Source organism: Botryllus schlosseri, chromosome 1, assembly GCF_051294905.1.
Source record: "Botryllus schlosseri isolate E-star chromosome 1, Bs_hap1, whole genome shotgun sequence".
Lineage (NCBI taxonomy): Eukaryota > Metazoa > Chordata > Ascidiacea > Stolidobranchia > Styelidae > Botryllus > Botryllus schlosseri.
This window is the reverse complement of record NC_137236.1, coordinates 19166799-19178678: the sequence shown is the minus strand read 5'-3', so window position 1 is coordinate 19178678 and position 11880 is coordinate 19166799. Positions and strand designations below refer to the sequence as shown.

The 11880-nt window shown below is 40.3% G+C and overlaps 1 protein-coding gene across 1 annotated transcript; it reads left to right on the top strand.

Moving 5' to 3' along the window:
- The first annotated feature begins 1193 nt into the window (after window positions 1-1193).
- Window positions 1194-8199, top strand: LOC145444166 (uncharacterized). The gene is made up of 2 exons (XM_080322090.1): window positions 1194-4686; window positions 4728-8199. The coding sequence occupies exon 2, from the start codon at window positions 5682-5684 to the stop codon at window positions 7185-7187; it is 1506 nt and encodes a 501-aa protein (XP_080178216.1). The 5' UTR covers window positions 1194-4686; window positions 4728-5681; the 3' UTR covers window positions 7188-8199.
- The last annotated feature ends 3681 nt before the right edge of the window (window positions 8200-11880 follow it).

The following is an 11880-nucleotide window of genomic DNA, read 5'->3' as shown; positions in this document are numbered from 1 at the left end:
TGCTGTAAGGTGTTTTCTTGCGGTACGCATTGTATTCGTAGCTGCCACAGTAGCCTGCATTTGGTAGTAGTGGGCAATGAGCAAGGTAGCACGACAATGTGCTTGATTCGACCCCGAAACCCCTTCTTCTCTCGATATTGTCAAAAGGACGAATATTATTCGAGTTGGTGTGGTCGGTTACACCCACAGCCTTCGGCGTGAGAGACTGTAAACGACTCTCGGCGGTATCACGAATATCTGGACAAGGCAATTCTACCTCGACTCAGCAGACTCACTACCATAAAATGTCACTCTCTAGCACAGTGGTTCCCAAACGGTGGGGAATTCCCCACTGGTGGGGAATTTCGGGATTTCTGGTGGGGAATGGAATCACTTTTGAAAAAATCTTTACAGTAATATTCTCCTTTATTAAATGTCGTTTTGAAATGCCGGCCGAATATTTCGTAGCCATTTGCAATTCAGCGATTTACATTATCAGTGCCTCCAATTAGCGAGAATCACCTGGATAGCGACACGTATAGGCCTACTCTCCAGAAATGTATTTATTCATTTGTACACCATCATCGGTCACGAAACGTAGTGATAGAAAAATTCTGATTCGTTGTAATAAGAGCTCATCTTGAAGAACATGCATTCATGGGAGATCGTGGAATCGCTAATTGATAGCACATACAAATGAAATTACATATTTATGTTATTTCAAGTTATTTTAGTATTGTGCGAAAGTGTAGTTTACGGTGGCTTATATATATATATATCGCACGCATGAGTTCGTCAACATCAGGAAGTTTGTCTGACCCGTGTAATATTCGGCACTTACGTATGTAAATTGATGCTATCCCGCAACAGTTGGACAATTTTCAAACCCCTCCTATATTTCTGTTGGCTGCGCGCCGGGGTAGATACATAAATCTACGGAGGTGCGTTTTCGGTTACTAGTTCAGCGCTGCGTTAATTTTATTGCGTGTTGATCAATTCCGGGGATCTTAACAATCACCAATAGCACGTACTATTTACTAAGCATAGTCTAGCAAAATATTATTGGAGGTAGCACTTTAAAGGGTAGATATGGATAATTGGATATAGAGATTTTAGGTGGGGAATGAAGGCTCGGAATAAATCGGAAGTGGGGAATTACGATAAAAAGGTTGGGAATCACTGCTCTAGCATCATATAATTGTAAAAAACGGTTGCATACTCTACATTTTGGCTTCATTTCAATTATGAAAGTTCACCGGTCCGCGGGGTGAAAAAGGTTGAGAACCACTGGTGTAGACAACATAACATTGTCAGAACTCAGATTGAAGCAACACTGTGTGTCACCAGCAGTGTATGCACAACTTCAGTGTTGCCAGCCAACAGCTGTTGTTCTTTCTCCATTCTTGACAAGCTATTTAGTAAGGCAGAAACTTTCTATTCAAGGATGCAGGAAAGTATCTTTCGTTGTACTACAACAAATTTTTATTATTTCTACCATAATGCCTGATGTAACTACTGGATCTCTTCATAGGTCCAGGTTTCGTTTAAATAAAGTTTTTAAATGTAAAAACTGTCAGTTTAGGGGCATAATTTTGTCAAAATTAAGTTTTCGAGGAAATAAATATCAAAGTTTTAGTTTTTTAGATCAAAATATTCCGTTTTTTTAGGTAGGCTTCTGGTAAATAAAATCTTCCATGTTATCAATCTTTTTTTTCAATTCGAATCTTTCCTAAATATATGCGGATGAATTCGTTTTTAGGCGGTAGCATGGTGCTTCGGTTGTACGTTGTGATTGGTAGCAGAGTTGGATCAATTACTTGAATTCAGTTCAATTACATGCCATTCCATTCTCAAAATATAAAATTACAATTATTGTTAACTGTAATTGATTAATCATAAATCCAACTCCGGTAGAGAGGTGCTCTTTGACAACCGTAGGTAACAACCGTATGCTATTCCAGTTCAATTGATGATACATAGAATACCCTTTAATTAAAAGAACTCCAACGTGTTCGAACTATCCCTAATCATGAGTACTGGAAAATACAAAACACAAAAAAAATTCAAGCGACTAGCAACGACTAACAACGAATAGGCTACAAGAGGAGCGATGAAATGTAATCAAATAAACACACCAAGCTGAAATGTGATTGGTAATCGTCAGGTGTCAGTGATAAGGTGTGTAAAATTATTATACATGCAAAGGGCAAAAGGCTCCTGATAACTACATATCACAAAAATTTTGTTACGCTTTTTAAATTTTCACTTGTTCAAAAACTGTTCAATTGCATTTAATGAAAGTTGGGGTGCGAAAAGTTTCTGGCCCTGCAATAAGTTTCTTTTTGCCTTAAAATAATTACATGCAATTGAAATTGTTCTTTCTGACGGGGTTGATGTTGCTGTTAGACCCAGATAATCCTTGACCAAAGTAGCGAGCGACACAGTTATTGTTCTCACTTTGAGCACTGGTTGGTTGTTGATCGTGAAACTATGGTAATAAACAACCATTATTTTATGTTGTGCTTGTCCGGTCTCCATAACAATATGCTGTAAATAAAATCGTAATTCAGCAAAAATTTTATCAAATTCCAATTACCGTAATTTTCCATCTTTTAGGCGCAAAATTCTGACATGGTGTTTGAGGTGTGCTCGGACTGTGCTGCCATTCGGACATGGTGTCTGAGGTGTGTTCGGAATGTGTTGACCCTAGTTCAAATTTAGCTCAATTGTCGTTAACTCAATCGTTTAGCTTTTCGTTTACCTCAACCGTTATCCGTCTTGTTTAAATATTAACTGTAGGCTGCTGATGAACAGCGAAAAATGACCATTCTTGAAAATAACGTATTATTTACGTAGAAATTGAGGATATTTGAAAGCGAATTCTGTTGCTGCATTTCTTGATATACGTGGCCGTGTCTTGAAAATCAACACTGTCGAGAAAGGCTCTTCACAAATATAGGTTGTTGACGAATAAAGTAATTACGCTTAAGGCCTAGCCAGACAGGACGCCTATAGCCGAAAGCGTAGCGGTTTCCCGAAGCGCAGCGGTTTTCAGCTTTCGGCAGGTTTTCGGCTTTCCGCTTTATTCGTGTGTATCGGACCGTCAGCGTTTCGCGGGCGCCGATCAAAATATTGTTGCGATCAAAACATGTTGACTGACATTATGTCTGAGGTGTGTTCGGCCTGTGTTGACACTTGGACATCGTGTCTGGCGCGTGTTCGGACATATGTCTAAGGCAGGGGTGGACAAACTACAGCCCGCGGCGGCCCTCGAGAGTCTGGAGAAACTTTTTTCAAATATTGATAAAATGCGTACTAAAAATCGAATTAATGCAGGGACTTGTTTGACTTTTTCTGAGTATATTTCACCATGATAATTCTAAGACATCAGTGGTTCTCAAACTGGTGGGCACATCCCCCTTAGGGGCGTGAAAGCATAAGAAAGGAGGGCGCAAAGCTGAGATTGACTGAAAAATTTTTGCGATTCGCACGATTTACATCCAATTCAAAGTTGTTGCTCCGTATTTAGTCTAAATTAAATATTTAAAAATCTCTCATTCCCAGTCGTAACCTTCCATACCATGAAACTATACCCGTTGCGTTTGCTAGCATCCTGGTTGCGTTTTGTAATATGACAATAAGGGGGCGCGAAATATTTCACCATCATAGGGGTGGGTGCGTGTATGAGAACCACTGATTTAAGGTATATACTTAATATCACAGCAGGATAGCTTCAGCGAGATTGACATAATTTGGATCACGAGTGGGATTTCAGATTGTCCACTTCATTTTTTATTTTTTCAGTGTTGCGCCTATAAAAACGATTGGGGCGTGTCTTGAGTAGATTCGTTGTCTGTATGCTTAGAATTGGCGTATTTATATTTTATCTACACATAGTAGAAGCGTGTTTGAGGCTAACATGGTTATGATGTTGTCAGCATGGTGTGTCCTGGAACTGAACCAAAAGTGGTATTAATAAATATGTGTACAGATCGCTGTCAAAGATTTAAATTTCAGTCCGGTTCTAAGAATCGGGCAAACCGACTTTCATCTCTATAGTTTTGACAAATTGGTTATTGAGGTCCGCCAGCCTATGAAATCTTGCCACTATATGTTTCTGCAGCGCGTACGATATCATCGAAGTAATGTTTGGCTTGTTTTAAATAAGCCCATATATCATCTCCATGGCCTCGCTATATAATCAAATATCAATATCACGTTTTGGTTTATAATCTCAATTTTATATAGTGCGGCCCGCGAATGGATTCAGATGTTGAATGCGGCCCACGAGCTCAAAAGTTTGCCCACCCCTGGTCTGAGGTGTGTTCGGTCTATGCTGACATTCTCACATCGTGTCTGAAGTGTGTTCGGCCTATGCTGCCATTCAGACAGGGTGTCTGAGGTGTGTTCGGATTGTGCTGCCATTCGTACATGGTGTCTGAGGTGTGTTGGGACTGTGTTGACACTAGGGGCATGTTCGAACATCATGTCTGAGGTGTTGGCATTCAAACATGTGTCTTGGGTGTGTTCGGACTGTGTTGGCACTCGGACATATGGTGTCTGGGGCGTGTTCGGACATCATGTCTGAGGTGTGTTCGGACATCATATCTGAGGTGTGTTCGAACTGTGTTGTCACAGTGGGGCGTGTTCAGACATCATGTCTGAAGTGTGTTCGGCATATACTGCCATTCTGACATTGTGTCTGAGGTGTGTTCGGACTGTTCTGCCATTCGCACATGGTGTCTGAGGTGTGTTCGGACTATGTTGTAACTCAGACATCGTGTCTGGGGCGTGTTCGGATCATGTCTTGAATGTGTTCGGACTGGGTTACCGCTGGGAAATCGTGCCTGGTACTGCAACAATATGTTGGTACTGCAACTGACCTTATAGTGAGTATAGCGACTGACCTTATTTGAAACATGAGACTGACATCCTCATTTCAAACATGAGACTGACCTTATTCCAAGTAAATCGAACCAACCCTCCTCAATATAGCGACATACCTGGTTTCGTGATTGCCTACCATCTCATACTGTCCTCATCAAATATACTGTGCGGTAAACAATATTCCTAAGATAGGCTGGCACTATACTCAACTACAATTGATGTAAACTAGTACTGCTACTCCAAACAACAACGCCACTGCCACCGCATCTCTTCTCCCTGCGATTCAAAACACTCGGCAAAACAGCGCCCCGCTAGCCAAATACAACTGAAGCACATAAACGACCAGCCGGCAGCGCCGATAGCGTATAAAGTTCAAAATATTTCAACTCGATACGCGCCCGTACACTTTCGGCCAGATTCGCAAAAAAACGAGAGAACGCTTCTTCGCACGCACGCACGTCTGTATCACATACGTTTTCGCCTTTTCGGTTATACGCTCAAACCGCTATGCTTTCGGCTATAGGGGTCCTGTCTGGCTAAGCCTCTACACTTCATACGACTTCTTTGGGTATGATCGCAACATGTATGCAGATACTAGCACAGTTTTCTTTATGTAGGAAATGTGGGTTTCAATTTTGTTGACATCAAATGCATCTCTCAATTGAAAATATTAACGATGATTTTTTAATCCAGTCTTCTGTAACACAAAATATTACTAGCCTATTCATCAACACATTAGTAATCAACGATTTGCACTTCATCATTTGATTGAACTCGTTTTTGATCTCCTCTGTTACCAAACAGCCTGCATTGAGATGTACGGGGAATCACTCTCAATTGATTCTAACACGAATTTGAAAGCTCCGTGCAAAAATGGTCAAACAAAGTATCACCAATGCGACATTCGTCGTGATAAAGGCATTGAAAAGTGCAGCCTCATTATTCATAAGAGTATGCATGCCGGAATGACAATCTATAACTGTGATGTATGTGGAAAAGAATATACTCGGAAGGGTGACCTCAATTTACACACTGAGATGCGTTCTTGTGTCATGGATGAGGATGATAAATGTCTTACTTATGGAAAAGACGTCACTCAAAACTATGGCCTCGAGCTGCCCAAGGCTCAGCGTGCTGGCGGTGAAAGGTACAAATGTGATGTTTGTGAGAAAGAATTTGTGCGAAAAGGAAACTTGACGAGGCACATGGCTTGGCATGTTGGTGTCGAGAATCATAATTGTGAAGTTTGCGGGAAAGGATTTACCAACAGGAGTAAGCTGAAAAATCACATGGATATTCATTGTGATGTCAAGAATTATAAATGTGATGTTTGTGGGGAAGAATTTGCGCAAAGTGACGGCCTCCGTCTACATATGTCGGTGCATTCTACTGTTATAAGCTGCAAATGTGATGTTTGTGGGAAAGAATTTGTGCTAAAACGTAACCTGAGAAGTCACATGGCTACGCATGTCAGTGTCAAGAATCATAGCTGTGACGTTTGCGGGAAAGAATTTCTTCGTAGGTATAATCTGAAAAACCACATGCATATTCACAATGATGTCAAGAATCATAAATGTGATGTTTGTGGGAAAGAATTCGTGCAAAGCGATGGCCTCCATTCACATATGGAAGTGCATTCGGGTGGCAGCAAATGTGAGGTTTGTGGAAAAAAATTCATGACAAAGGTTTACCTCAAGTCACACATGGCTCTGCACTCTGACACCAAAAATTATAAATGCGATGTTTGTGGGATAGAATTCAGACAAAATATGGGCCTAAGGGGACATATGGCTGTGCATGCTAGTGGTAAAAGCTATGAATGTGATGTTTGCGGAAAAGAATTCGTCCGAAAAAAAGACCTCCATACCCATTTGAAGATGCATTTCAAAGTCAAAACATATGAATGCGAAGTCTGTGGGAAAGAATTCAAGCATACTAGTAATCTCAATCATCATATGGATATTCATGCTGGGGTCGAAAATCACACTTGTGGTGTTTGTGGGAAAAAATTTATGCGAAAAGGTGGACTCAAATCACACATGGCTGTGCATGGCAGTGTCAAAAACCATGAATGCGGTATTTGTGGGAAAAGATATACTTTGAAATGCAACTTGAATAGGCATCTTCGTTCGCATGCTGGTATCGAAATCCATAAATGTGAAGTATGTGGGAAAGAATTCCCTGGAAATGATAACCTTAGAATACACATGGCTATACATGTTGGTGTTAAAAGACATAGATGCGATGTTTGTGGAAGAAGATTTATTTTCAAATCCAAATTGAATAGGCATCTTGGTATTCATGTTGGTGTCAAAAATTGAGATTGAGATTTCGAACAATGTTTGGATATAATTTGTCGCTCTCAAGAACGTTGACTACATTAATTGCTCACTATGTGAAAAACTTGAAGTTTTTTTACTGATGCGTTTAAATCTTTTTCTCAATGCGATGACATTTGCGGTTTGTCTGCAGTATGCAAATAGCTGGCTGTACATGCTACTGTCGAAAACCATGAACGCGATGTTTGTCGGAAAAGATTTACTTTGAGAGATAACTTAAATAGACATCTTCGTTCGCATCCTGGTATCGCAATCCATAAATGTGATGTATGTGGGAAAGAATTCACATCAGAGGACTGCCTTAGAATACACATGACTATGCATGTTGGTGTCAAAAGCCATAAATGCAATGTTTGTGGGGAAGCATTTAATTGGAAACCTAAATTGAATAGGCATCTTAATGATGTGACAAAATTGAAATTGAGATATCGAACTATTGTTTAATATAATTTGTTGCTCGTCAATTCATATGCGTTGGCTGCATTAATCGCTGACTACTTGGAAAACTTGATGTTTTTTATGTGTTCGAATCTTGTGGTCAATGCAACGACGTTTGTGCACCTTATGCGAATTGCGCGGAGTGTGTTACTCATTAGAACATGCAGCAACGCTACTTGACTTTGAATTTAGCAAATAAATCGTTGATTTTGAAAGGGATCGCTATAATTACAGTGTCGTACTGGATACAGAATTAGTCCATTGATATGCTCGAGTAGGTTTTAACGAAATATATTGGTATAACGCCATTTTAATAATATTCAATAATGGAAATAAATCGTACGATGTTTGGTGCATGTAATACCACGTAGAGACGTTGATGCATTCGTTGGTGATTATTAGCTGGTGAGGAAGTCGATATACATGCATGATTATGAGCCAGTTCGGAAGTCGATAGACATTTATAAGTGCTTCGCTAATTGCGAGAAATATATATTGCATTTTGAACCGTACGTGACATTCAATAAAGTTACAAGTCGGGGAGACGGAAACAAAATATATTCGTCAGTGTGATCCATCGAATACGTGTGCAATAGACAGGCTTCGTGGTACGTCAGCCAACAAGGCCGGTCCGTCGAACGGAAGAAGAAACACGCAGCGAATTGTAAACGCAACCTTCTTGGAGTCAGATATACAATTATAACAACTACAAACGTTCGCTCTGCGTTAAATAGGTATAGAATAAGCGACTTCCAGGGCATGCTAAAACTACTGCCGGTAGATATCAAGTCAACGGATTGAAGGGAGATTATGAATGTAGTTAGCCAAGTAAATATTTGTTGATGTGAACCACAACCTTGAACATTGCCAGAAGCTTCTTTGCCAATGATATTGCCGCATACTCAGTTTCACTCCTAGCTCAGATGTCGGGGCTAGACAAGAAAATTGGATTCGTGAACCATTGAAGTAAGAGTCCATACTGCAATCGCCAGGCACGACTTCGATAAACATCTACATAATGATAGTTTTACCATATGTCAAGGATGCCTTTGGCACAGGCAGTGTTATTTTTAGCCAAAAATTGCTTTTATTGGGTATTTCCAAATTTTATTTTGGGCGGTTTGACATCGACAGCGTTTCAAATTTGTGTACTCGAATTAACGATGTGAAACGCGGTTTCATATCAAGCGAAAGTCATAAAACGTGGAGTATCCACTTAGTGTCAACAAACAGCGAGAGTAAAAACGAATCGAGAACCATACCATAGTTTTCGGAATATTTTGTAACTTTCTTCGCTAACCATAAATCTCCCGGTATGAGTGACGATGATTAATCTTGAAAGTGCTCTGGTTTTCCCGGGTACGTCCGAATGAAAATTACACTAGACAACAAAAAAATTCATCATGGTAGCTGGGAACGTTTTCCGGGTAAATCGGGGGCGCTGAGCTCGAAAATGGCATTGGTTTCTGCGAGTTCACTCTATTTTTCAAGATACCACTGAATTTGGACATTATTTTACTTTGTTCAAACTAGGATACATTTTATTCGAACAGCCTATAATTAATGTTTTAGTAGGTCCATCTGTACTGAAACTACGAGCATGTGAGAAATTAGATAGGCGGAATGAAACTGCTGAATAAATCTATTCTTTTCCAGATATCGAACACAAAAATGTCTTATTTATTCGTGTTTTCATAGGATTCTCGCAGGGATACCAAGAACTTCTAGATATCCTTGGATTATCGTAATATATTTTGCTACAATAAGCTTCCTATACCGATCAATGTGTTCGAAGTAAACAACAAATAGCTGTAATTAGGTAATAACAAACCATGTATGCTGCAGTGTCGTCCTGAAGTAGCAAAGTAGCGTAACCTGTGTATTGTAGGTAATTGCTGCGCTATACTTAACTTGAACGTCAACTCTGTAGTAAGTTCTTGAACCAAGAGATTGCTCAATACAGGATTTATTCGTCGATGTTTACCGTAGGTAGCGTAAAATGAGTCTCATCTGATATGAGAGAGACTCCACTGTTTTGCAGTCTCTCGAACGAGAGAGTGACTACGTGAAATATTACGTCATTAGTATTTACTAAAGCATGCTTGATGTGTAGTACGTGATGTAATTATAATAAGCTCCATGCTAATTATTGGTTGGTTGTTTATTAACTTAAACCCTTAAGTTGCCGAGCAACTGCAATGCCTGAACCTACAAAAAGACGACAATTTGAAAACATACGGACAAAATAAACGAACAAGCAATATTTTTGTTAATCAATGAGTATTGTAACAGAAGGGGTGTGTGTCGAGCTGGAGCCACGTAGCTGAGCTGGCGACTGGCTGTCTTAGGCAGTGATTCCTTAACTCACATGTTCACCGAGCGAGATAGTGTAATGGTTATGCGTCCGGCTTTTCGAGCGGTAGGTCGTGGGTTCGAAAAGACTCGAAAAATGGTATCCGCAGCTCAGCCGGAGAAAAAAAAACGGGGGCGCAGACTAGACCTCATGGGGCCGTATCGCAACTCCGTCGCCAAAGCATCTCGATGGTGCAGGCGAGAAAGAATATCATATCTCTCTCTCACTCGGTCGAATGTATTGCAGAAGAGATACGTACCGTTCGTGGATGAATCTGAAGTCTCAAGGGCCGACTTGAGATAAACTTGGGTTTTTATACCAGAAAATGCGTAACAATGCATGTAATTGTAGCGTTTAAGCCAATAGGAACAATCGTAAAGTTCTAGCGATAGGAAAAAGGCAGAACCATAGCTAGGACTTATGTTTGGCGTAACAATGATGAATATTGACTAAGCTTGCGCAACACTAGAATAAATAAATTTCTAATATTTGTCATGATATGGTCAACTCCTCCTAGTACTACAATCACAGTATATTTCCTTCATAACAGACACCCGGCGTTAACTGGGGACATTGCATTAAAGGTCTGCTGCAGTATTCAAATCTTCGCGTAGAAATAAATCAATATCGGGATGTGCATTAGTGAAGTTCTTAGATATAACTCCTATTATTAACTCAAATTAGCTTGAAGTCATCTGCACGAAAGTCCTCTTATACGATTTCGATGGGGACGGATTCGCAATAGGCAGCTGGGAGTAATCAGCCATACTGTGAGCATCCTAACTATCTTGATATTCCTCTCCCATTTATTTGATTTATAGGAGAAACCTTCCACCTCGTTCTTCACTCATACTTCCCGCTTGTTTGGGGGAAGCGATGATACTGAACGTTTATGATCCTGCTTGATGCTTATCCTTGACCAAAGAACGTTCGTGAACATCACCCCCACGTTATCCCCATAGTTTGTTTATTTTTTGTCGTCTCAATATAAGTCAAGACCTTCGTTGTTTAGCTGATCTCGAGTAAATGGCGTTGTTTCACTCTGTATTTGTGATAATAATGTTGAGTAGACGGTGGTAATGGATTTTCTACAGCATATACTAGTGCAATCTACATCTTCCACTACGTTCTATATCAGTGGTTCCCAACCTTTTTCGGCTCATCGCCCCCTTTTCAAACTCCAAACCGATCATAGCCCCCCAAATATTGGGAACGGAAAATGGGCATACAGACTGAAATAACCGGCGAGTTGACTAAGAAAAAAGGTCAACTTCTCGGCTCGACCTCGAAATTACACTTTTCCAGCTAAATTTTGGTGAGTTGACTAAAAAAGGAGATTTCTCTGACTTCAATCCAAAAGTACCGTAACAGCACTTCGTCAGCCCCCCGCCCCAATACGTTGGTCTTGAGCCCGCTCCACAGGGCGATAAAGCAAACTTATGCATCCCGCAGATCAAACTCCGCCGATACCTCTTTACCGCTACTTCTCAGCACAAATTCTTTGACTCTTTAGTTAGTCGGCTTAATTCGCGCGAAGCGCAAAAAATTGCTATCATTCATGATTGAATCGGTCAATATGATCGGGAATTGCATATATATTGCTGTCAATTTTTTATACTCTCTCTGCTCATCATCATCATCATCATTGGTTTATTAGCAATTTTATCAGTTCAATACACCACAAAAATGCGATACAATGAAAAGACAGGAAGATGTCGAAGCGACAAGGAGTAGTCTATGGAATCTGACACCCACCTTGGCCTAGGCGATGTAAAGAGGAGGCATGCACACTGAATGAAAGTAAAGAAGATAGTATGGAAGAAGAATGCGACAAGAAATAGGGCGGCATGTCATGGGAAGCGAGATCGATAGGTCATGTATTCA

Bases quoted from the DNA above. Each gene is read 5' to 3' on its own strand.
- LOC145444166 (XM_080322090.1), top strand. From the start codon at position 5,682: ATGTACGGGGAATCACTCTCAATTGATTCTAACACGAATTTGAAAGCT.